This window comes from Boleophthalmus pectinirostris, unplaced genomic scaffold, assembly GCF_026225935.1.
Source record: "Boleophthalmus pectinirostris isolate CB_2022bp ecotype Guang Dong unplaced genomic scaffold, ASM2622593v1 HiC_scaffold_23, whole genome shotgun sequence".
NCBI classification, from domain to species: Eukaryota; Metazoa; Chordata; class Actinopteri; order Gobiiformes; family Gobiidae; genus Boleophthalmus; species Boleophthalmus pectinirostris.
The window spans coordinates 21,118,110-21,142,638 of NW_026571207.1; the positions used below are offsets into that span (position 1 = coordinate 21,118,110).

General features: G+C 37.7%; 4 protein-coding genes and 1 long non-coding RNA gene across 5 annotated transcripts in view; 1 reads left to right on the forward strand and 4 right to left on the reverse strand.

Annotated features, from left to right (window-relative positions):
- The window catches only part of LOC129410640 (uncharacterized), a 16,321-nt gene extending 14,080 nt beyond the window's left edge, over positions 1–2,241 (reverse strand). Inside the window, exon 1 of the long non-coding RNA XR_008632954.1 lies at positions 2,145–2,241. This is a non-coding gene — a long non-coding RNA (uncharacterized LOC129410640). The remainder of the gene's footprint in view (positions 1–2,144) is intronic.
- vma21 (vacuolar ATPase assembly factor VMA21) lies at positions 2,214–6,284 on the forward strand. The gene is made up of 3 exons (XM_020928795.2): positions 2,214–2,373; positions 2,602–2,711; positions 3,271–6,284. Exons 1-3 carry the CDS (start codon positions 2,312–2,314, stop codon positions 3,408–3,410), a joined length of 312 nt encoding a protein of 103 aa, XP_020784454.1. The 5' UTR covers positions 2,214–2,311; the 3' UTR covers positions 3,411–6,284.
- Positions 6,285–7,616: 1,332 nt separating this feature from the next.
- On the reverse strand, positions 7,617–8,705 carry LOC110163333 (gap junction alpha-3 protein-like). Its single transcript, XM_020928264.2, has one exon. The coding sequence runs from the start codon at positions 8,703–8,705 to the stop codon at positions 7,617–7,619; it is 1,089 nt and encodes a 362-aa protein (XP_020783923.2).
- A 1,468-nt stretch (positions 8,706–10,173) lies between these two features.
- On the reverse strand, positions 10,174–20,049 carry LOC110163023 (uncharacterized). Its single transcript, XM_055159030.1, has 9 exons — positions 19,210–20,049; positions 18,795–18,948; positions 17,629–18,703; positions 17,421–17,554; positions 17,186–17,343; positions 16,772–16,926; positions 16,471–16,544; positions 13,332–13,350; positions 10,174–11,014 (listed from the first exon to the last, which is right to left on the reverse strand). The coding sequence occupies exons 1-9, from the start codon at positions 19,345–19,347 to the stop codon at positions 10,174–10,176; spliced, it is 2,748 nt and encodes a 915-aa protein (XP_055015005.1). The 5' UTR covers positions 19,348–20,049.
- A 379-nt stretch (positions 20,050–20,428) lies between these two features.
- On the reverse strand, positions 20,429–22,469 carry LOC129410563 (transforming growth factor beta activator LRRC33-like). The gene is made up of 2 exons (XM_055159031.1): positions 22,383–22,469; positions 20,429–22,306 (listed from the first exon to the last, which is right to left on the reverse strand). Exons 1-2 carry the CDS (start codon positions 22,464–22,466, stop codon positions 20,429–20,431), a joined length of 1,962 nt encoding a protein of 653 aa, XP_055015006.1. The 5' UTR covers positions 22,467–22,469.
- Between the last annotated feature and the right edge of the window lie 2,060 nt (positions 22,470–24,529).

The following is a 24,529-nucleotide window of genomic DNA, read 5'->3' on the forward strand; positions in this document are numbered from 1 at the left end:
GGTCTGGGTAAGAATTTTACCAGGATTTTCTGTGTCAAGAAAACACTGCAGAGACTCATTATGTAGTGTGATATTTTAAGAGTAATTACCAACTGGGTAAAATTAAATGTTGAGGCTCCAAAATTACCAATTGTATTTGTGTATTGAGATCCAAATACAAAAATATAATTTGTGAGAATTGTCATATGATCAAGTAATGATCATATGACACCGCTGGCATATAACCACTGGCAGTATCTATAAAATATAGTAATACAGTTGTTTCATAATGAACATGTACAGACAGTACTGACAGTGTACTGACTCTGTTGTTGCTTGGTCAAAACAACAGGTGTGGGGCGAGTATCCAGTGTGTGAGAGCACTGGTGACACATGGAATGTAACTCTACTCCGGAACATGGGAAATAATGGAGAAGGTCATAGGTCAGGACTCAAGAAAAAACACAAGAAAATTAGAGTATTACACTTTTGGCCCAACATTCACCCTGTCCCACTGGGAGCCTGACTTTGAATGGAAATTCACCCTGTCCCACTGGGAGCCTGACTTTGACTGGAAATTCACCCTGTCCCACTGGGAGCGTGACTCTGACTGGAAGTGGAACAGGGAAGTGTATTCAAATTAATTTTTATTTACAAAGTTGACATCTACACCAAACTCTGATTTGGACTTTTTCCCACAGTTTGAAGGAAGAATCTGATTAATTTTGAGGTCTTCACCTGGGTCTGTGTCCAGAATAAATAAGATCTCATCATTTAGAAAGGATGTCATTTTAATATGAGCAAATGATTAAATGGTTTGTTTATCAAAGGATGTTTATTTAAATTGTAGTTAGGGAAAGCTTTCTTGGGGCACAATACTTATAACTAGGGGTGTGTAACGATATCCAAGTCTCACGATACAACATTGTCACGGTATGAACCTCACGGTACGATATTTATTGTGATATCTTGGGAAAGTTCAACAATATCCAAAACTCTCTGTATGATATTTTCATGATATACATCTCATGGTACAATATTTATTGGGATATTTTGTGGAGGCTGCGAACAAAACCGTTAATATGCTACTTTTTCCTCTTAAAATGCCTCAAACAAGACTGAATCCAAAGAACTAACATTTAAAAGTGATTAGAACTATTATTTCTTCTTGTAGTCTGCACTGAAATAGAGCAAAGGATCATGGTCTATGTAGTTCCCTCTGTCTTTTTTTTAGCTGTTGCTGCACCATAACTCTTAATTTAAGCAAAGAGACTTGCAATTCGATATATATTGTGATGGTCCACGATTGTGAGAACTTTGATGATATGATATCACAATATTTCGATTATTGTTACGTCCCTACTTATAACTAAAGCTCAAGGTTTTAATATGTTTGTGAATATGTTTTCTTATTTAAATGATAATTAATGATTTTGTTTAATCAAAATGTGTAATCAAAATGCCATGTGATAGTATGTATACACGCATGTATAAAATTATTTAGGTATATAATGCTGTAGTGAGCAGACTGTTGTGAGTTGTTGGCAGTGGCAGTGTCTGGCCCCAGAGGCCCCTCACAGATGTGTTTGGGGAACCTGTTGAGCATGGGACCTGCACAAGGAAAGCCAACTGGAGCATAAAGTGGTTCACTCCAGCAATAACGAGAGAGAGATGGAGAGAGGGGGGAGAAAGAGACAGGGAGAGACAGAGGCAGACAGCACATGTAAATCTTTGAAATGAATTAAAGCTTAACAAGTAGTCTACCTCAAAGCAACAGGCACAAATAATTTATGTGAAAATCCACAAATACATTTTTACACTTTAGAACGTATGTTTTTTTAGGCTTGAGGTAATTCCTTATAATCTTGAATCTATTTAGAGTTGCATATACACTTGCCTGACTATACATTTAAAAGCTGCAGTGCCTATGACAGTTTATTTCCCCATTCGACATCAATTAAGTTAGGAATAGCCAAAATTAAAAATCTTCATAAAACAATAATTCATTTATGGCCTTAATTAGTATGTTTAAATGATCTATAAACATACTTACTCACCCCTCGTCACTATTAAACATTATAGGCTTACAGAATATTATAATATCTAATGAAACCCATAAATGTAATAATTTACTATTTAATAGTTTACTAACTGAATTTTCTTACCAAACGCCTGCTGGCTCTTTTGGATGAATTGGTCAAATCTCGCGATATTTCCTTCGGTCACATGACAGCCCCGTGACTTGTTGCGGAAGAAAACCTCCATACACAAAACACGGGATTAGCGTCACAGCTTCTTGTTTTATCTTGTTTGCTATTTTTTAGATCTCAGAATGGACGGAAATGTAAAATCCTCTTTAGACGCTTCAGCGGGACCACCACCTTACTCCAGAGGGTAAAAAAACATCACATCACATTTCTTATATAATATAAACTGCGTTGGCTAAATAGCATAGCATTGATGACTGACCCTAATGAAATCCTGGAGTGGCGCCTCTTTCTCTAGTCTAACCTCTAACCACTGTCCCACATCAGTCGGCATGCTGTAGTTTTTAACACTAGGTTTTGTTGTCTTGGTGTGTTCATTACTGTCTCAAGTCATAATCTTAATACTTCATTGTAGGAATGAGGGTTCCCTGGTCTCTGCCCTCAAGACATTGCTGTTTTTTACTATCCTCATGGTCACGCTGCCCATTGGACTGTACTTCGCTTCAAAGGCTTACATCTTTGAAGGTAAGTTTTGTAATAGCTGCTCCTTTGTTAATGACCATCGTACATAGTTAAACCAAATACCATAGTTGAAATAATGTGTCAACACTTGTCAACAATGAGTTTTGTCCAGACAAATGAAACAAGCATTAAAATATGAATAGGATTTTATATGTAGTTAAGAATTCACACAATATTTTGTCAGTGAAAAAGACTTGTTAAAACATGTATTTAAATGTATTAGTAGGTATAAGGTATAAGACAAATAAAAAAAAGTATATGTTTTTTAAAATTATAAATTGTAGTCATTATTCAGATAATTCATATGTTCAATATTCTGATCATTTGATTTGCCCACCTCTATTTGTAAGAATATTTTATTTTGTTGGGTCAACTTTGTGCACTTCACATGTCTTCTTGATGCAGACTAAAAGTAAAACAATAAAGGTGAAGGATTTTGCAACAATTGTAAAACAACTGTACTAGTCAAGTGGTCAGCTTGTATAATAATGTTGCTGGTGCTTGTCATGGTAGGAAATAATGTAGAATGTGGTTGTAACTTGTCTTACATTTTATTTCCCAGGTTCAATGAAGATGTCCAGTTCTGACAGTTACTTCTATGCTGCCATTGTTGCTGTTCTTGCTGTGCATGTGGTGTTGGCTCTATTCGTATATGTGGCCTGGAACGAAGGCGCGCCCAAAGGGAAAGGCAAACATGATTAAAACTGTTATTATCAGCCAGAAGGAGCGACATGGTATGGATCATGTAACCTCCCGCTGAGGACTCCAGCAGTAAACCTATTATAGCTGTCCAGAGAGCTCAAAGATCTGGTTTGTATAGGCTTTAGCGGCCTAGTTAAAGTAGCAAAACACAGTGGAGTCTTCACTGATTTTGCGTCATTTGACCATTGTCCTTGAATTTGAGAGTCTGATTGCTCTTCTGTCCTGCTGCTGTAAAAGGCTGTGCAGTGACAAACTTATTATTCTAAGTGGGATTTGTGGAGATAATATAATGTCTGAAGACAGTTACAAATCATCAGTTTAACAATTTAACTTAATAAAAATACAGACACACCAAACCATTCTTCATGCCACATTGACACACATTAGAATAATTAGTCTGGCTTCAGTTTTGTGAAATAGTTAGTACACGGAAGAATGAGATGAGCCAAATGATCCCATATAGCAGGGTTCTCCAACCTTTCTTCCCCTGGAGAGCTCTGTTTACAAAATGAAAATGGCAGAGCTACTCTTTTTAGTTGTCACAAAAATCAAGTCTCCCTAAAACATCAGCTATTATTTATTAGTGCCCAAAGTTTGACATCTAAAGTATACATTTCCCATTGTAATTGGCATGTGATGAATCCAATTTGAATTATTCAGCAATTTGAAAGGCTGTGGACAGCTACTGGTGTGAGATCCCTGTTATATAGACTTATTTTGTGCAGTTTATCATACTAAAATAAATTCAGGCATGAAAAAAAATGGTGAAGGCAACCATAGTAGATATAAAATGTTATTTTTTAAATTATCATTGGATTTATTTTGGTGGAAAGTCTAACTTCTAACAGACTCCTGTGCTAAATTACAATGATCTAGAATCTAGAAGAGTTTGCATAATATGTCAGAATATTACAATTTGTTTTGTTATGGACTAAAACTCCAAATATAAGACATCCACAAGGGTTTGATAACTTTTTCACATGACTACTGTGTTGTGTTATCATAGAAAATGAAACAAAAATGCATTTTAATGCAGTGTATTGTGTACTGTTTATTTAAGTCAGTTTAGTTAAATTGTATAGTTGAGTGCTGAGTAAATGTGAATAAAATTACATAATTTCTTTTTTTTTTAAATGCAGTGAAAACCACTGTTGTACATTTGTGAATCTACAATAACACTTGATACAATGTTTGTTACTTATGGATTATGGATTGCCATAATTGAGTGATGTGTAGGAAATTATATCCCTTAAAAACCCACTGATACAACAAAATGCCATGCAACCATGTTTGTTGTGCACTGGAGCACAACAAACATGGTTTACCTAAAACATGATGCCTGAATTACAAAATAATTATAATAATGGAAAACTCACGGGTACTTATGGGTCTTATGACCCAATTAACTATTCTCATTATTTTCTTATTTGAATTTGAAAAGTTGTACATATGAATAACAAAATATCTTTGTTTCCTTAAGGTTTAAAAATGTTTGTTTATGTTTTTCCCATAATCTGACCTAGTCAAAAGCAAACTAATGAAACTGACACACTTTTGAGAGCATGTGCGCTTAATTCTTTTGTGCAGAGAGATTGATTGGTCACACGGTGGCAGCACACAGCCTGTTCCCATCGCTGGGACAGCACAAGCACAACCACAGAGCCAACAGAACAACTGACAGATGCCAGGCTTTAATGGCGTTTTCTGCCTCAGAAACCATGTCAGCAGCTGATTTCAGTTTGTTTTTCCTGTTTGCGTGAGTCTCTTTTCAACAACTCCCAGTGCAGCAAACAGCTCCAGTAATCAGCACGTACTCAATAGGACAGGAAGTCACACAGCCTGGTTTTGAGCGTAGACTGTATACAGGCTACAGTCTGTGGGTTAAAGTGAGGAGGTGACGGCCCTAGTGATGAGTCAGTCAACAAACGGTGATGCATTCGTTTTCCTTTAATTTAACTAATCTCCAAAACTGCACAAGATATAGATATAATAGATAGATCTCATATCAATAACACTAGCTGTAGAATTTATTTTAATCTCACGCGTTATTTAGTTTATGTAGCTCATTCTAATCAGCATTTTCCCCATAATGTCCAGCAGATGGCCCCCTTACCAAATGGAATGTCTACAATAAAAGACTGCAGAGAAGACTTAACACTCAGCAATCGGCTTTGATTCCTTCTATTCTATTAATTATTCTCCTCTTGTAATGTTTTTAATATTTAACTGTGGTGCCAAAAAACAAGCATTTGGAACAAGTCTTGGTATTGGTTATAACGCTACTAATTATACCTTTAGTAAGCACAGACACGGTTTCACTTAGTCAGATGGGGGGAAAAAACTTTACAACTCTGATAAATAAAGAGCAATGTAAAGTGTCTTTCATTTGGTTTTGTGAGTTTCATTCATGCCAAGACTGACCCAGGTAGATGTATATAATGGCCAGTTTGTTTACAGACGGGTGGTGTTCCCAATAAATGCAGTGAAATATGCCGTGTCTTCTATAATAGTCCAACATTTTGATACAGTTGACATTTTTGGCCTCAGACAAGAAGATTTGATTTCAAAGTGCTGGATATACACACATAACCATTACTCACTTGTGCTCACCTGTCAGCATAAAAGTGTCACCTTTCCAACAGATGACCACATATATACTGACTGTATAGGCTACATTGTGTATCTTTTAGATAGCTTTTCTTAATGTTACTGTGTTTGCTCTACTAAAAGAGATTAATGGGGTTACACATTTCATAGAACAATGCCAGCCATTTCATCTTGTTAGACTATCATTTGTTTTCTCAAATGACAAAGAAAATGTAAAATGTGTTGTTTTTGGCACTGGACTAAAATAAATTGGCATGTTCAGACTGAGTGAGTCATACCTCAAAGTTTTGTTTTACATTGGGTTTTCCTCTTCCTTTTCCTTTGTACAGATAGTATTAGGATAAATAAAAAACAAACAAACAAAAACAAAAAAACAACAAAAAACATCTGGTTAAAGTGTAAAAAATAACTATAATTATTTAAATTTTTCAGTAGTAGATGATAAGTAGTAGTCTTTTCCTGTTGAGCAAAAGTGTTTGACACTTGTCCCTGGTACATTGTTAATTTCACCTACAGGTTGAGAACTGGTGCTAGCATTTGTATGATGACTGAAATTACACTGATCTTAAGTACTGTTAATACCATTTCAGTTTCTACTACTTCTATATTGAAAAAAAAAATCTTAATGGCTGAGGCAGGAAATATATTTATAAGTAGATTAACCTTTTTAATAAAATCTTTGATCTACTCTTGAAAATGCCAGATTGTACTTCCAGTTACACTAATTTTGTGACATTGTATATGCCCAGACAGTTACTATTACAGTTAGTCTTCCTTGAGCAGTAGTTGCCCAAAACAACTTTTAACTCATACATTTTAGTCATTAATGGACCACTTCTATTATTTTACTTGTTTGCCATTTTTGGCTATTTTACTCATCTCTGCTTAACAGTAATACTTATAATTTAATTTAAGACAAGTTTATTTCATTTTATAAATATCACAAAGTGTGTCTGTACATACAACAAATGACAAGCATCTGTACAACACTATTATCCAATGTGGCTGCAATTATCTACTTGTATCTGGCATAATAAAAAGTGACAGAACTCCTGAGACTAGTGCAATTTATTTCTGGGGCACATCCTGGAATACATCTAAGCATTTCTAGTGCCCAGAATGTCGTTGTTTATTGCACAATTTTTCATTTCAAGTCTAGTGAAGTTATGTTTTGTGACATCGACAGCTAAAACAATAGTAATTATTTCATTTCTTTTAGTGAGGTCAAGTGCTCAACAATCTGATTTTATTTTCCCTAACAGCAGTTTACAAAGCAAGTAATCATCCCTTTATTGTACAACTGATTTCATGGACATTTCAACCAGATGCCCTTTATGACATATTAGACCCTGCCATTTATTCAGGCTCAAGGCAGCTTTCCTGATCTGGCTTCAACATTTGTTCCATTAAAATAGCTTAGAGGTGGACCAGCCTATAAATGACAACAGTGCATGTTTCTGCATGTTCTGCATTAACCTCAGTAGCCAAGCCTGCGCCACCTTTTAAACGATCCAGACATTCAACATGTGTGAATGCTTCCAAACATCACATGATCTCTTTACAGCAATTTAAGACGCTACCAGAGAAACGTATGGCTCCTCATATCTTTAGATCGTCTATTCTGGTCTTGTTGCTGCTGTGTTTGGTGCTGCGCCCTGGCCTGGCCTGTGTGGGCGACCCCGGGGCTGAACCTGCTCCCTTCTTGCCTTTCAGGTCACATTCCTCAGGTTTGCTTGTGCTGCTCCTCTCTACTGCCATATTGTCCTTATTCTGTTTGTAGGCTGTTTTGCTATGGTAGGGATGGAAAGAGGAGTCTGTGCCATCGGTGATTGGGGAGGAGAGGTTGTAACTTGGAGGATATGCTGGCTGAACTGGAGGGTGCCCAGCGAAGTAGTCATCATAACTGGGAACAATAGGCACCGTGGTCTCGCCAGGGTCTTTTGGGATAATTTCTGGGGACTCCTTGCTTCTCCTGTACGTGAATCCCTGGCGACATTTGGTGAATCCCAGATGATAGACCTCAATGAGGTTGAGCAGTAGAGACACACTGGCTACTCCGAGCATGAAGATGATAAAGATGGTTTTCTCAGTGGGGCGCGATATGTAGCAGTTCACTACATTAGGACAAGGCCGCCTATTACATGTGTACATAGGCTTCAGCTCAAAGCCGTACAAGAAGTACTGAGCTACAATAAAGCCTACCTCAAACAGCGTTTTAAAGATTACATTAAAGACGTATGTGCGCAGTAGCTCCCCCTGGATACGCACTCGTCCTTTATTGTCTCTCACCAAGTGCTTTTTGTGCTTTGTATCTGAAATGAGCGCTTGCTTTTCTGGATGAAGAATTTCCATTTGCTGGTCTTTCTCCTTTTGCTTCTCCTCCATTCTCACAAGATGAAGTATGTGTCCCAGGTAAATGAGTGTGGGCGTGGACACGAAGATGATCTGCAGCACCCAAAATCGGATGTGAGAGATGGGGAAGGTGTAATCGTAGCAAACGTTCTGACAACCGGGTTGTTTGGTGTCGCAAGTGAAGCCGGACATCTCGTCTCCCCACACCTTCTCTGTGGCAGCACTCAGGATCAGGATACGGAAGATGAAGAGCACAGTCAGCCACACCTTGCCCACCACTGTCGAGTGCTCCTGGGCCTTCTCCAGGAGCTTCCCCAGCAGGTTCCAGTCTGCCATAGCTCTGTGAGTTCAGACCTGAAACTGAACAAAAGCACAGATGAATATGTTGCAATATGTTGCTTGCTGGATCAAAATAAAGAAATAATTTAAAAAGTCATAAGTGTGGAATTTTGGGGTCTTTTATAATTGAGTAGTCTTTCCAGATGGATGTAGACAGGTTACTTTAGGAGGGGGTATATTTGGGAAGTGTGGGTATATTTGGGAAGTGTGGACAGGAGGGAGCCAGCTTCACATCATGTTTCTGCACTTCTTGACTTCAGGGCACTCCAGCCATAGCAACCTGATCCATAAGCAGTGAAACAATACACTGCCACAGAGGAACATGTCAAAATGTAACCACAAATGCTTTGAAGTATATATAATTCTAGACACAGAATTGTACAGAATATAGAATGTTCAAGCTAATAACCAAGTGTGAGGCATATATAGCTTTTGTGTTTGCATTGAAATAATAGTCAGATCAATATTATACGGCATATTAAAAAATGAAGCGTTAATAAAAAAACATCAACATATGTTCAGTGTTCTTATAAATTTTACAAATGTGCTTTTTTCAAACATGTACCTTTACAATCATGATAAATGTTTGACAATTTCAACACCCACAAATATATTAAATGTATTGTCATGTGTGTGTTTGTGTTTACCTACCTTGTCAGCTGATGCATTTCCTGTGTTCAATCCCTCCGAGACTGCTAGGGTCCATGAGGCTGTCTCTGTCTTGACAGGCCTCGGAGTATAGCAGGCCTTAGGGCAATAGCTGTGCCCTTGAATTGACTGAAAAAGTGGACTTCTCCTGACCCCAGAGTTGTTCACACCTAAAATGAAAGCCTAAAACTTGCAATCTAAAGGCAGTCGGCCTATCCAGAACAGACCCGCTGCTCTGCCAATGACCACAACATGTAAAACAGTAGATGAACTCTCGCCATGTCCATCCTGCCCTCCCCCTCACAGTTAATTTTGGCACAGGACTCACTCATGTAAACTGCCAGAGCCCCCTACTTGCTTACACTGAGTGACAGGGCAGCCAGCCAATGAAAATGACTGCTATATCTGTGCAACTTGAAGTGTCCAAACAGTCTAATTATAGCCCTTAGGGCTCTCCCATTAAAGGGGTGTGTGTACATGAGGGTCAATGAATGGAAATGACTGGTCACCTGCACTGGACTACTCTAATGGAAGGTATCAATATAAAGTAATAAGCATATTCAGAGTATTTCTTTGTGTCTGCAGTTTTAATATTATCTATGGACAACTACAAAAAATTAAAGGACATTACATCATGGAGCACACATTTTAACCCTGACATATTTAATTTGTAATATTTTGTAAACCATGGACATTGATTTTGTTTTCTTCTCAGTTTAAACGTTTCATGAAAATGTGCAATGAAATTCTGCAGCCATATACAGTATTGTAGTTAAGGTGTTGATCAAAGCTGCTAAGTTAAGTTCCCTTGCAAGAGTCAAAAGGCTGAACACCTTTCACCCTTCTCGGTGGGACTTTTTTTAGTCACAGTGAACTTTGACTTGAGAGACTGATCTGTTAGCAGATTGATTTCATTTTGTTTATAAGACGACAATCTCTGGCTGATCCAGTCTGCTTTGGACTCGTCCTTAGATCTGCAGAAGCAGCGTGTGCAGGCCCTTCCAATCAGATAGAGCACCTCAGCCATGTTGAGCAGCACACACACTCCAGACACAGCCAGCATGAAGACAGTGAAGACAGTCTTTTCTGTGGGCCTAGAGACGAAACAGTCTACTGTGTTGGGACAGGGGTAGGAGTCACACTTCACCAAGCGCACCATTTTAAAGTCAGGATAGATCAAGTAGAAGATGTAGAGGAAGGCTACCTCAAATAGGATTCTGAAGATAATGCTGATCATGTATGTCCACCACAGGGCTCCAGTGATCTGAAACTTCTGGTTCTTGATGCGTTCAAGTTCCCGAGGGCTGCCGCGGCCAGACCTTTTCAGGATCTTCTTGTCAATATGTCGCCGATGGGCTACATGCATAGCCACCAGCAGAGCAGGAGTGGACACCAGTATGAGTTGAAGTGCCCAGAGCCTGATATGGGATATGGGGAAGAACTGGTCATAGCACACGCTGTTACAGCCGGGCTGCTGTGTGTTGCAGGTAAAGCCAGACTTCTCGTCCCCCCACACACTCTCTGCTGCAACCACCAGTACCAGGATTCGGAAAATGAAAATGACAGAAAGCCAAATGCGTCCAATTCCTGTAGAGTGCCTGTTTACGCCGCTGATAACGGCATAAAAGGAACCCCAGTTCATTTTTGACTCCAGGTCTGAAAAACAAAAAATGGGTTAAAGATGAACATCAAATGTACTTTCATCTAAGGGTCATCAGATCAAAAGGCCTTTATCAGTAGGTTCAGGTTAGACTCACAGTCCATGCTGTCTACTAACAATAGAGGCTTACCATAGATTTAGCCGGTAGTGCAAGCAGCATAGGTGGTGCCAGATCTAAAGATTGCCATCTTTAGCTTTTGCTGAGTATCCAGTTTTTGCAACAGTAAGACACAGGACAAGAAGTTGAGTGGCTGTATAAAAGCAGGGGCGATGGCCTACCACCATGCACCGTCACAATACGCAACAGGTCAAAGCCAATTGCAGATCATTCAATAAGCCACGTGATATTCTGAGTCTGTATTAATACTGTACTCCCAAACTGACCTACAGCCCAGTTACAGACTGACAAACTGCCAGCAAAGGTTCCAAGGGTCTGCCAAGGCATCCTATTATGACAGACCTTTATTGTTTACAGATGTAGATGTAAACATTGTAAAATATAACAATCACACATTTAATCATAATCAAGGTTATGACAGTCTGTCATCAACATCTCACAATGCATTACAATACAATAGGAGTATAAAGATATGTATAGTATTAGTATTCTTATTACCTTAAGCTGTGATGGTACACAATTATGTGTACAGTCTGAAGAGATGTGAAAAATGTGTTTTTGCTCTTTAAATAAAGTCAAAAGATTGGATTTAGAACAGCATGCGTTAGGAAAATGCTAATCATTCCTCCGACACTAGCCAGTGCCCTGCACCGTAACAGTCATATGCTCTTATATAAACAATTTACATACAATGGCCTTCTTTATTGGGCTGCAACAAGCCCCTTTACAATTCAGATCAAACGCCTCAATTTCCGCCTACCCCGGGCAAAAGAAGAATCTGTGTGGACACAAAGGCCGGAGCCTGCCACATTATTTATTGTGCTTGGCAGGGCAGGGAGGGGAAGGACTGCTTTGACCTGTTGTCACAGAGAGCATGGATCCCTGACAGGCCCAGTCAAACCAGTACTGTAAACTGCTCTCTGCCAGTAAACTGAAGTATAATCCCTGTGTCATAAGAATACTTTTTTCACTACCTCTGTTATGTAGCCTAATGTATGTTTTTACTTTCCATTTATTTTTACTTTTAATCAATGTTTTATACAGATTTTTACCAATGTTTAGATTTTGCACAGTATTTGTGGAAAAAAGCTGAATGGCAGATTCTTTTGAGTTAATACAATTTCCATTAACAATCAGCTAATTGCTGTGCAAGCACAATGTAGCCGTTTGTCATGGCCTGTGGGATGACCCACAGCAGCGTAATGTGTTTTGCGTCACTTATGACAGATGTAGGAAGTATTGGGTGGTCTGTAATTTTCTCAATGGAACAGATCTCATCTATATTGGTGCTAGGATAAATCTCACTTTACAAATGGCATAACTTGGAACCAACAATTATTTTTATTACAGCAAAATGCCCAAACACAAATTGTTATTTTGAACAACAAAAGATAATGTAATGCTCTGCATGACAAATAAAGAACTGTTTTTATACAAAGTAACAGATATGAAAAGACAACTTTATCATAAAAAAAAAAAAAAAAAAAAACAGTAAAAATGAGTGAAATATTTAGTGCTGCAACAAAGGATTATTATATCTGTTGTTTATTTTTCTATTAAATTTGGGTCAGTCCATATGAAATCAGCGGCCCTCCCCTATGAGCCATCTCAGATTTGGCTGAAAAAAAATCAGAAAAATTTCTAAAATTAAATAAAAGAATCTCAAATTTTAGCTCCATCTCTCCCTCTTGAGTCGTTCCTGAGTTATGGCCCGCTGAAATTTTGGGACCAGGCTTACTTTTTCAGAAGCCTTAATTTATAAGCATGTTTGAGAGACCATAACTTCATGAAAAATAAAGCTTGTAGATTCTTGGTCATAGATTCGGAATATGTTGTCAAATATTGGGTATTAAGGGGGGTGCTGTGGGCCCCCAAAATCTCACATTTGGTTGCCACTCAATTTTTTTTTCAATTTTTGAGGTCTAAGCTCTATTTACTCCAAGCAGATATTTACAAACTAACTGCTGAACCTGAATATTTGAGAGAATGTCCATTTCTGACAACAATGTCAAACTTTTCTGAGCTTTCATGTGGATAGTGTAGTCCCAAATATGGTCACAGACCAAATGTGATCTATTTGGCCCCTTCTTTGGACAGTCATTTCCCCATGTGGGCACAGTTACATTTTTACCAGAGAAAGTTTGGCATATTCTGATTATTTTAAATAATAAAAACATCTACTATTAACTTTGTTCATTTCAAAGTGAATTTTAAAAAATGAGCACGAGTAATTTTTGGTGGAGTTTAGGTACTTTTCCACCTGCAGAAAGATTAAATTACCTTTAATAACATTAAACACTAGTTGCTTGTTATAAGGGAAGACAATTGGAGATTATTTGTGGTACATTGCTTGTGATGGTTTTGGTGGCACAGTAAAAGGCTCAGCTGCAACGACCAGTCTTCAGACAACTGACAGCAATCAAATATTCACTGCACCCCAGATGTTTGAGTGGGCTTCGCAAAACATAAAGAATGTAAAGTTTTTTTCTTTACAAGCTCTAAACACATTACACACCATGAACTTACTTCCAAATTAGAAGAGCGCTACAGCAAGGCAAAGACTGTGAATAATACTAGATCACACCACAGTTTCAGCCGGTGTCTAATGATAAATTAGAAATGAGAATATCTCAAGATCATTTATGTACCGAAGTGTCAGTATCTGAAATACAAAATGAGATTATGCCAGATTGAACACCAGCCAGGTCAATACAGAGCATGTATTTATGACAACAGGTGGTTCATTGGGAATATTTCAGAGCGTTCAGATGAACATGGTGTTGCCTATGTGAGATTCATGAATCGAAACGACAGAACCCTCATCTGGACTCCTGAATATCGGCAGAACCATGTTGGGTCCCAGGGTTGGGTTTCAGCATATAATCTGTTGTATTAAGGTACCAGAAGCTCAGGGAAGAAGAGCACAAAATTATCACCTTGACACTGCAGATTATGACAGGATCCAAACATTACTTCCGTTAGTAGTTAGGAACACTTAGTGTGCAAGATACCAATACACATGATCTACATGTAGGTGGCAACAGGTGACACCAGAATGGGCAGATTTTTCCAGTATGTTGGTATTTTCTGCTGAGGTTGTTTTTCACACTGAATTTTTAAAATGTAATATCTAGCAGTTGAACAAATAACAGACTAGATGACTGTATTTTTGTAACTTTTGTGTCAGTATCAAATTTTTCCTTGTTAATATTACTGTCTTCTTGTAATATTTTTGTGCAAAAATAATATACATATGGTGGCACTGAAAGCCATGGTTATAGAATCAGAGACTTTGTGATTTAACAGGCAATGAGTATTCCAATTGTAATTTTCCTTTTAATCAGTTTCCATCGATACTATTTTAACTTTTGTTGCTTTACTTATACACCATGAAAAGCTGTTTCTTTGTGAGATAACAAATTATCTTCCTCAAATAAAAATAGAATAATGCAAACAAACCTTTTTTCATAATTTTGTACAAAGTTAATAGTTGAATTTTCTCAAAGGATTAATGACCAACCAATGTACCACAAATAATCTCCAATTGTCTTCTCTTATAACAGGCAGTTAGTGTTTAAGACTATTAAAGGTAATTGAACCTTTCTAGCAGGTGGAAAAGTACCTAAGCTCCACCAAATATCACCTATGAGAGCTCATTTTCAAAAATTCTGTTTGAAATTAAGGAAGTTAATAGTAGATGTTTATTACTTTAAACTAATGAGAATATGTCAAAGGTTCTCTGGTAAAAAATGTATCAACATCTAACTGTGCCCACATGGGGAAACAACTGTCCAAAGAAGGGCCAAATAGATCACATTTGGTCTGTGACCATATTTGTGACTCTACACCATCCAAATGAAAGCTCAGAAAAGTGTGAGATTGTTGTTAGAAATGGTCATTCTCTCAAATATTCAGGTTCAACAGTTAGTTTGTAAATATCTGCTTGGAGTAAATAGATCTTGGACCTCAAAAATTGGAAATAAATAAAATAATAAAAATTGAGTGGCAACTAAATGTGAGATTTTGGGGACCCACAGCGCCCCCCTTAATAGAGATACCCAACAACAGATTCAGAATCCATGACCAAGAATCTACAATAATACAAATTTTCAGCTTCCTAGGTCTATTTTTTATGAAGTTATGGGCTCTCAAACTTGCTTATAAATTAAGTCTTCTGAAAAAGTGAGCACGGCCCCAAAATTTCAACAGGCCATAACTCAGGAATGACTCAAGGGATGGAGCTAAAATTTGAGATTCCTTCATTCGGTGATTTTAGAAATTTTTAGACATTTTTTCAGCCAAATCTGAGATGGCTCATAGGGCAGATTCCTTGGAAATGGCTGATTTCATACGGACTGACCCATTCGATTTCTTGACAGATTGTGAAAAGCCTCTAAATAAGAATCCTTGATGGAGCATGCATATACAAGCAAATAAGGACTAGACATTCTTTCTATACTCTACACGCAGACATATGGTCTGGAACTAGGTCTTATCTCTTTACTAACACTTATCAGACACCTTTATGCATTCATGACAAAAAAAAAAAACAAAAAAAGTTACAGGAGTGACAAATGGCACAGACTTCTGCCACATCTATAGGTGTACTAAATGCTGTTGAATGAAGATAAAAAAAAAAAAAAGTTCTTAACGGTGTGGATATTCAAGGGGAGATGTTTTCAACATTTGAGAGACCAGTGCTCCAAGTAAACAGCTACGACTGGACTGTCAAAAATTATTTGCTTTGAGCCTGGTTCTTGATTCCCTTGTCAGAAAAGGTATTCTTCATGTACAGCTTTAGCTATAAAATCTCTGTCAACAGTTGTTGTTTAGATAATGAGTAAAACACATTTTTGGAGGAGCATATCTTTAAAAAGTATACTATTTAATGTTCCTGTAAGGCAGGGGTGTCAAGCTCATATTCACAGAGGGACAAAATTAAAAACTGGGACTAAGTAGTGGGCCAAACTGAATATTTATTGGAAAATTGGAAAAACAGCGGCATGTTCTCTTCTTTTGAGATAAGAAAAAGTTTAACATTACATATTAAAATAAATGTTTAATAAGTTTTGCTTTGAATCCAGAGCAAGTATAATGTAAAATAATAATAAACAAAAAAAAAAGTCTCTGTAGCTGGCGGGCAGCTCTAATACGTAATATATGTTACATAATAACATATAATATATGCTATATATCCCATTCCAAGTCTTTCTTCCTCCTTTTAAGTTGCACAGTACCTAAAAGCATACACACACAGGCACAAAAAAACAAAACTTGAGATATGCATGAGATATGCATTTAAATAAATATGGATTTGTATAGTATAACTGATTTACCAACACCATTCTTTAGTTTGTCATGTTTTGCATGTCCGTTCTGGGTCAGTCTCAGAGAGAGGGAGGCACCTCTCCTACAATTCAGATTCAAACAGGTACAAATTATTTTTCATATGTATTGGTATAAAATACATATCATATGAAGGATTTAGTCTCTAAAAAAGAGTCAAGTGAAGAGTTTAAGATAAACTTTATTTTTATTGAAAGCCCACCAGTTGGTTTTAGCCTACATCATTAACCTAATTACTGTATTTTACAATTTGTATGCAATTATCATATTTGTACTATATTCCTATACTACCTCATGGCTTTGATGTTGCCCTTTTCTAGGAAGAGCTCCACTGTGATCCTGTGTCCCTCTGGGTATAGTCTGGCGTAAAGGATCCTCTGGTGTACCATGTCTCTAAACCAATCCACCGCCATCTCAGACCAGCCTCTGTCATTTACAGGCGACACCTGAAGGCCGTACAACAAAATACCATGAACATAGATAATCTGTGATAAAGGAAACATTTTAAGTGTGGACAAATGCCAATAAAGCATTTAAACGGTACTTTAAGCATTTCCACTTATGCAAATGCACAGCCTAATCCACTTTGGTTTCTGGAACTAAGGCAAAACATTGCTGGTAGAACACAGTTACAAAAAAACTAACATATTAAAGCATTTACTTACCCCATGCATCAGAATGGCACTGAATCATTTATTAACTTACATGTGCTAAAGAGACTTGTACAGCCTGGAGCGGCAGAACAGCCATTTCAGAGGTCAGCTCCTTTATATTTGACAGAGACAGACAAAAGAAGTCCCCATAGTCCAACCTCTTAACCTCCACAGTGATGGACACCTCCTTAGTGCTGTTGTTGATATCATCTGGCAGGACATTAATACACAGGTAAAGAAACACTGCCATCTAGAGGGACACATGTGCAACTCCACTGAGAGCCCACCTTTACTTATTCCACAGATCTTTGTGACCTGAGACCTGCACCATTGCTTCTGTTGAGGAAACCAGCCCATAACTTTAGTGCCAATGTTTGGAATGCAGTTCTGTTCTGCAAACGAATCACTTTTTTTCCAGGCTCTGGAAGAAAAACAAATATCGACATTATATATTATATTGACAAATGTATTAAAACCCTAATAATTCAAACTTACTCTGTGGTAAGGGTCTGCAGTTTTTCCTTTGCATCTGCATGCTGAATGTAGAAATGGCCAGGGTTGACAATGTGAGACACGACAACTTGAATCTCTTCAAATCTCTTATGTTGAAACTCAGGGATGGTTATAACATTCCCTATGTTCAGTTTTACACTAGTGAAATCATTTTTCTGCACAGCAGCATCAGCCCACTGAACTGTGTCATCAGAGGGCATCATCAGAGATGTTTTTTCACTGGACACTGAGCTACGTTCAGAGTCAAAATCTGTAACTATGTCCCCAATGTCCCACAGTTCTGTCTTGCTTGCAATCACACAGGTATAGATCAGAGAGCCGTTCGAGTCCAGACGTTTTAGCTTGAAAAGTGGTACATGGTTTTCAGTTTCAAAAAACATACCAGTGGGCCATACAGCATCTTGTTTGAATTTGTATGCTTGTTTTGGAGTGTTTTGAATTGAACATATTGGTGTTGGGAGGCCCAAAAAACTATTACTCCACTCCATAACAGTGGCATTGAGTGCACCTGTGTTTTTAGCCTTTACTTTGAGAAAGTGCAGAAGTTGAGAGGAGGTTTGTTTTTGATGTTGCACTTGGATGTCATCTTCACGTCCCCATTTCGTGGTAGGGACACCTACATAAGGCTCATTGTAGCTAGTTGCTTGAGGAATCACATGAATCGGAGGTAGCAATAACTTGTGAGCATTACTTTCAACAGTGTGACAAGTAGCAGGTAGAAGGATCGCTTCATGGGATGAGCCTTGTTCCACATTTTTTTCCTCCTTTTCCTTCTGAATTTCAATTTCTTGCAGAGTGCCAAATGAGGCACTACAAACGGAATCCTTCTCTTGTACCTGAGATGTGGATAGGTTAATGTTTCTGGTATTGTCCCACTTGGTATGTTTTTGTGGCACTATCAAATGCTTAAAATGTTGAAAAGGTAGGCTGGCTCCAAGCACTTGAACAGCTCTGCCCAAAGATCGCATAATAAACATGTCCTGAAACTTAGGTCCAAATTTGAAGGCATACTTCTCCTTGACTGGCTGATTGTGATCCATTTTATATTGATCAAAATCTTCTTGTGATGGTGCAAGAAGAGTGAAAAGTATTAGTACAGTATTCATCCAAATAAACATCAATATTATAAAGTAATATACATTTACTACTTTGATTAACCCTTAACTTACCAAAATTTAAGTTCCTAAGCATTAAAGATAGCTTTTCAATAGCTTGACATCTTGCATCCAAAGTTTCTGAAAGACCCTTGAAAGCACTAGTTGGGAGAGACGAATTCAAAAATCCGTTGACCTCTTCATAAGCCTAAGGGCATATATACAAACAAACACGCACAATTCTTACATTTATCATCTATTACAAATTCTTAGTGAAGACTGAAATAGGGTCCAAATGCCCCCTCTGGCTACTTGGCTAATCAAAATAAAATGTCAAAATAAAAACAAACAAACATGCAGTATAATTTATTTTTTATGAGTTAGAAAATGTTGAGAAAATTTATATTTTGATTCGGAGTTACTTTTTGTAAAAACTTTATAGTGGACACTTGTCTTATGGAAATCTTACCTTTTTTGCTGAGTTGTCCAACTCCTTGTTGAGCACATTACGGGCATTTTCCAATAAAAACAATTTGTAGGTCAGCAGCACCTTTTGGGAGATTTTGGAGGAGGACAAAGCGTCCACATTTGGCAGCTGAGCCCTCATGGTGGCGGCCTGCTCTAGGTGTTCCTCCACTGCTAACTAGTTAGCGAATTAGCTCAACAATCATATACGTCACCTATTATATAATGATACTGTCTTGTGTAGCATACGACAGTTAAATATCTTCACTGATTCGCCTTGCGATCTCCCAGACAAGTAAAGCGTTAAACAAGTGGAAATGTGCAGTCGGTGCTTTCACCTTGCTGCGTTCACTGATCACGGTGGAGCCGCGCCCTAAATGCTGCAGTGTTTCTTCTTTTCACTTTAGCTGGCGAATCAGCAAACTAACTTTAGTAGGCCTACTTTATACGGTGATTTAGAGGAACAGTCGTCTCATTTCATCTGCAGCTGTTTAGTAGTTAGTCGTCTATGTGGTAGGGCCCTGCTCTTTCTTCAGCTTTATCCAGAGGCAACTCGTTTGTGCCCGCGTTTAGGTAAAGTTAGCATAGCCTGGCAAAGTTACCTCTGATTGATAAAATATTCAAACAGTCATACGCCAGAACTCCATGAATCTTTAAAAATCTGCTAATCTTTTAAAATCATAAATGTTATTATTGTTGCAGAGACGCCATGTTTACGCCTATACAGTGAGTTTCACTCTCAGTCCTGGCCTTGGTCTTGGCACGATGCGCGCAATCCAGTCTCTCTGCGATGAACATCCTTCCGGGGTGTTTTCTGACTACCAGGTCATAACATCGCCCCCATTTTCTTGTTCTTGTCCTATTTAGTTAGTTTGTTATTAGATAGATTGGAATCATGTATTTGTCTTGACATATCTGAGTCTCACAGCTGTGATCCCCGCCTTTATCTTCACATGAACTCAGTACAATAATGAAATAGAGCAGAGATTATAAAAACAGCTAAGCATAGTTAAGTATCTTAACATTATCTAGGATAGTTTTGCAATACTGCCACAAACATGGCGGATTTCCATGGTAACAACGTTTTTTTTTTACGTTCCATCCTGAGGTTTATACACTTTCTGGAGAGCTTGGTGCAGTTGGGCTACAAGTTTTTACTCTAGTTAAAATAATTATTCAAGATGTCCTTTGACGTTTATTTGAGCCATTTTAATAAAATCAAATCACACAATTGAGGACAGTGAGCACATGTTTTTACCAAATATAAAAACACCTGTAAACAATACAACTACAAATACAGTTACAATCAGCCACTGCCCAAAATTATAATTTTGTTGGGTTTTGTTCACAGCACCACAATAAATTGTATAATTTGTAAGATACTCTTGCATTTGAATTTTAACACCCCCAGTTACACACTGAGCTTTTTTCATATCTGGCACTGTCACTTTTGGCTCATTCAGCACAGTCAACCATGTATTCTCGCAACATTTAAATGGATTACCACTAATATGTATTATTTTGACATGCTTATTTAAAGTATAAACCACAGACTGGTTCAAATAGTGTAACATGTTATTTCTTATGTCAATTTCCATAAGAGGTGAGCAGGTTATATTGCTTGGCAAGATATCTAAAATATTGTTTGATATGTTAAGTTGAGTTAAAGCAGACATACAGGGCAAAACTATTTCAGAGACGTTGAGTTCACTGAGTATCAGAGATTTAAGTGTTTTCTGCATCACCTCTAGTGCCCCTTTTTGTATTACCATATAGGGATTGTTTCCAAGATTTAGAGAAACTAGATTGATTCTTTCAAAAGTGGAATTGTACAATATTTTAATGTTGTTTTCTCTCAGGTTTAGATGTTTTAGTGTTTTTAATGGTCCAAATGACATGCAGGAGGGCATATGGGGATATGTGTTTTTTTGGTCAAAGGATGATGGGTAATGGTCTTCAGTTGAACAGAGTTGAATTGAATTATCTTGCAGATTCAAAGTCTCTATTTGTAAAAGTGTCTCAACAAAGAGTGGAGATATATGAACCAGTTTGTTGCTTTGGAGATCAAGATGCTTCAGTGAGGAATAGGAAATGGGTCTTTTGAATCCACTTTCACTGTCATTTCTAATATTCCAGCTAATGTTGTCCACGCAGTTATGACTAAAGTTAAGTGTCTCCAAGCTAGAGAGAAGGCTTAAAGTTTCTAATGGAAATGTCTGAAAAAGATTGTAGCTTAGATCGATGTATATCAGTGGCATTAGTCTCCAGTTATAATGGAGGTAATTTTTATTCATTGCTATATAATTGCCATTTACAATCTCATTGTAAAGGGCATTACCTTCTGTAACTATTTTGGCCTCTGAAATCATAGCACCAATCATGTTTTGCTGTAAGTACAGATACTTCAAGTGGTTTAGTTTCGGGACAATTGGAAAAAAGAGGAGTTTGTTGAAGCTCAAATCCAGTATTTCAAGTCTGTATGGGAGGTCATTTTCATGTGTGACAAAAAACTCAATTGAATTTCTGCTCAGATTGAGATATTTAAGATAATACAATTTAAAATCACAAATATTAGCCAGGTTATTTTGAGCCAAATTTAGTTTTTCCAAGTGCCACAATGACTCAAATGCTCCATGTTCTATAACTGATATCAAGTTGTTGTCAACAGAAATAGCCTTCAAGTTTTTACTACCTTCAAACATGCTCCGTGAAAGCCACTGTAAAACATTACCACTCATCTTAATGTGATCAAGAGTGGATTTGTTTTTTAGGTACAATTCCACTGCCTCATTCCCCAAACCATTCAAAGATATGTCCAAAATCTTGAGTCTGTTGATGGACTGAAAAGCCCTGCCATTACTGTTGACGTTGTTGTTCAGCATGTTCCGGGACAAGTTCAACTCCTCAAGCTGAGCCAGGTTTTGGAAAAAGCCCTCGGAGATGAGATCCAGCTGGTTGGAGCTCACGTCCAGCTGCTCCAAGTATGGCAAGGCAAGCGCGTGTAACTGTCTGATGTAGTTATTGGACAGGTCGAGTCTTTTGAGTCCCATTTCCAAATCTGGAGGGACAGAAGAGAGGTTGTGGTTGCTCCAGGACTGCTCCTTACAATTCAAAGAAACATTACTCATTAATAATAAAAATACATAGAGAACAAATAATACAGTCATTTTATTGTACCTTTGAGTATGGCTGTCCAGTTGAATAAAGGTCATGGCTCAGCAGCATGTAAATGAAAAGAAGACAGCCCATTGGTTTGACCATTGTGCCTCCTGTGCCTTCTGCAGCTCATTTGCACCAGTGTGGCTACTAGACCTCACATAAACAGCTCAAGAGGAAAAGGCAAACAGTTGCAGAGGGAAGATATGCCCTGATGATATATTTGGAAAACAGCATTTCCTTGTTACTCTTTGATACTCCTAACTTTCAGGAAAGTACTGAATAAAAAAGTTTTGTGTTTTTACTGTAAGAGGATCCAGTGGTCCCTATACTGTAGACACACCACTTACTGCATTTACCACCACTTGCCATACTGTCTTGTTTCAGTGACATGGATAAAGAAGAATGACTCCAGAGATGGACAGCTATGGTCACCTCAAGATCAGTGTACTTAGTCAGGTATTTAGTCAGCACGTACATAGCATGTTGATACATTCAGTGAGCATGTATGTAATGCCATGAATTGGCATTTTCAAGTGTGCACTCAAACAGTGAAGGCAAGGAAAGTGGCCAAAAACAAGGGATGACTGCTCTAGCATGACCCTGCTGCCCTGAAACTCTCCTTGAAAAAACAATGTTGAAAATGAAAACTTAAAAGTAAAGCTCTAATATATCCTTAATTTCAAACAGTGAACCTTGTAAAACTCCATCTCTAGTTATTGTACAGCAAATGTATTGGCAAGCACATCTCAACACAGCTCACAGGTTTTGTCCCCTCTGCAGCTGAACTCACTATATATAAGAGCCCAGAGGGGTCTGAAACAAAACCTGTGAAACATCCAGAACATTCAACCAATAGATGGAACAAATCAGAGGCGTATCATTTTAGATATACTTGGATGAGAATGACACAATACTTGTCCAAACACCAAGCAATAACCGTCAACTTGGACAACAACTGTGTTTTCCTTTGTTAAAATTGCATTTCCTTGCAGTCAGAAAAGGTCCAAAGAATTATTGTTATACTTCCTCTGGGAAAAGAAAAGTTACACTGATTCAAAATAATAGTGGTTTGCACAGCACTAAAGCCAAGGTTTACCTCTACAACGTTGACCAGCTGTTTGTTAGTGTCAGTGTTAGCTATACGCTGCAGAGATGCTATTGGACCCAGTCAGGCAAGGAGCTTAACTATTCATCTTACTCATATAGATTACAGTTGATCATTTCACAACCAGACTCTATTGAAGTTAGTACTTCCAGTTCCTCTTCTGCAGCTGTTCCTTCAATTAAGAGGTATCTTCGTAGACCCTTTTTTGGAAAGCACTAAGCTTCAAATCCTTAGAGAAAACAAAGCAATTAGTAGAAATATTTTTGCAGTGCTATCCAAATACTCACTAATGGCATGAATCTCAGTAGTACTATATCCAAGATGACTCCATCTCAAGCAATCAGTGACATACCCCCCTTGTTTTAGACATCTTGGCCATCTTCCCACGGACTCCCACAGAAAGTGTGCGATTTAATTCTCAAATGATGTAGCAGATTTTAAAACATGACAAAACATGAGCTCTGACAACTTATTGCAAATTACATTGTGTGTTTCTCAAATTACATTATGTCCTGGAGAGAACAAAAAAGTAAATTAGATGAGGTGTATTGCACATGAATGGTCGTCGGTTAGTTTTTGTTGGTGGCAAAGGGGCAGTGGAGAATGATGATGATGCTTTGGAGGATAAGAGGAGGTGAAGGGAGTGGGGGGGCACACGCAGCCGTTGGAGTAGAAGCTTGAAATGTAATGGTCTGTAGTTGAGGTGTGCTGTGTGCTGGGCAGTGGAAAATGTACAGATACCAAAGGAAAAAAAAAAAAAACACAAGTAAAAGATTTGCATAAAAAAAAAAAAAATAAAATCGACTTAGTAGTAGCACTAAAGTTTGAAAACGTTTGTAAAGGGTAAAAAATAAAAGTATTTTGCGCAGAGTTTGAGATCTAATAAAGCTTCAAATGTATTGATTTTGATAAAGATTTGTGCTGAATTTTGTTCTACAGAAACAATTAAATCTATTTTTTTCCAGCATGTATTGGTATATTTTTGTTTAGTCTTCTAGTGGAATATAAATTACAGATATCTATTTCTAATGTTGTAAAGTGAAAGTAAAAAAGTATCAAA

What these genes read in the sequence shown, in the direction of transcription:
- vma21 (XM_020928795.2), top strand. Translation starts at nt 2,312, where the DNA reads ATGGACGGAAATGTAAAATCCTCTTTAGACGCTTCAGCGGGACCACCA. An exon ending in CCACCACCTTACTCCAGAGG is followed by an intron (nt 2,374 to 2,601) that starts GTAAAAAAACAT and finishes ACTTCATTGTAG; the next exon opens with GAATGAGGGTTCCCTGGTCT. An exon ending in AAAGGCTTACATCTTTGAAG is followed by an intron (nt 2,712 to 3,270) that starts GTAAGTTTTGTA and finishes TTTATTTCCCAG; the next exon opens with GTTCAATGAAGATGTCCAGT.
- LOC110163333 (XM_020928264.2), bottom strand. Translation starts at nt 8,705, where the DNA reads ATGGCAGACTGGAACCTGCTGGGGAAGCTCCTGGAGAAGGCCCAGGAG.
- LOC110163023 (XM_055159030.1), bottom strand. Translation starts at nt 19,347, where the DNA reads ATGAGGGCTCAGCTGCCAAATGTGGACGCTTTGTCCTCCTCCAAAATC. An exon ending in TGGACAACTCAGCAAAAAAG is followed by an intron (nt 18,949 to 19,209) that starts GTAAGATTTCCA and finishes ATATGCCCTTAG; the next exon opens with GCTTATGAAGAGGTCAACGG. An exon ending in TAAGTTAAGGGTTAATCAAA is followed by an intron (nt 18,704 to 18,794) that starts GTAGTAAATGTA and finishes CATCACAAGAAG; the next exon opens with ATTTTGATCAATATAAAATG.
- LOC129410563 (XM_055159031.1), bottom strand. Translation starts at nt 22,466, where the DNA reads ATGGTCAAACCAATGGGCTGTCTTCTTTTCATTTACATGCTGCTGAGC. An exon ending in CTGGACAGCCATACTCAAAG is followed by an intron (nt 22,307 to 22,382) that starts GTACAATAAAAT and finishes TTGAATTGTAAG; the next exon opens with GAGCAGTCCTGGAGCAACCA.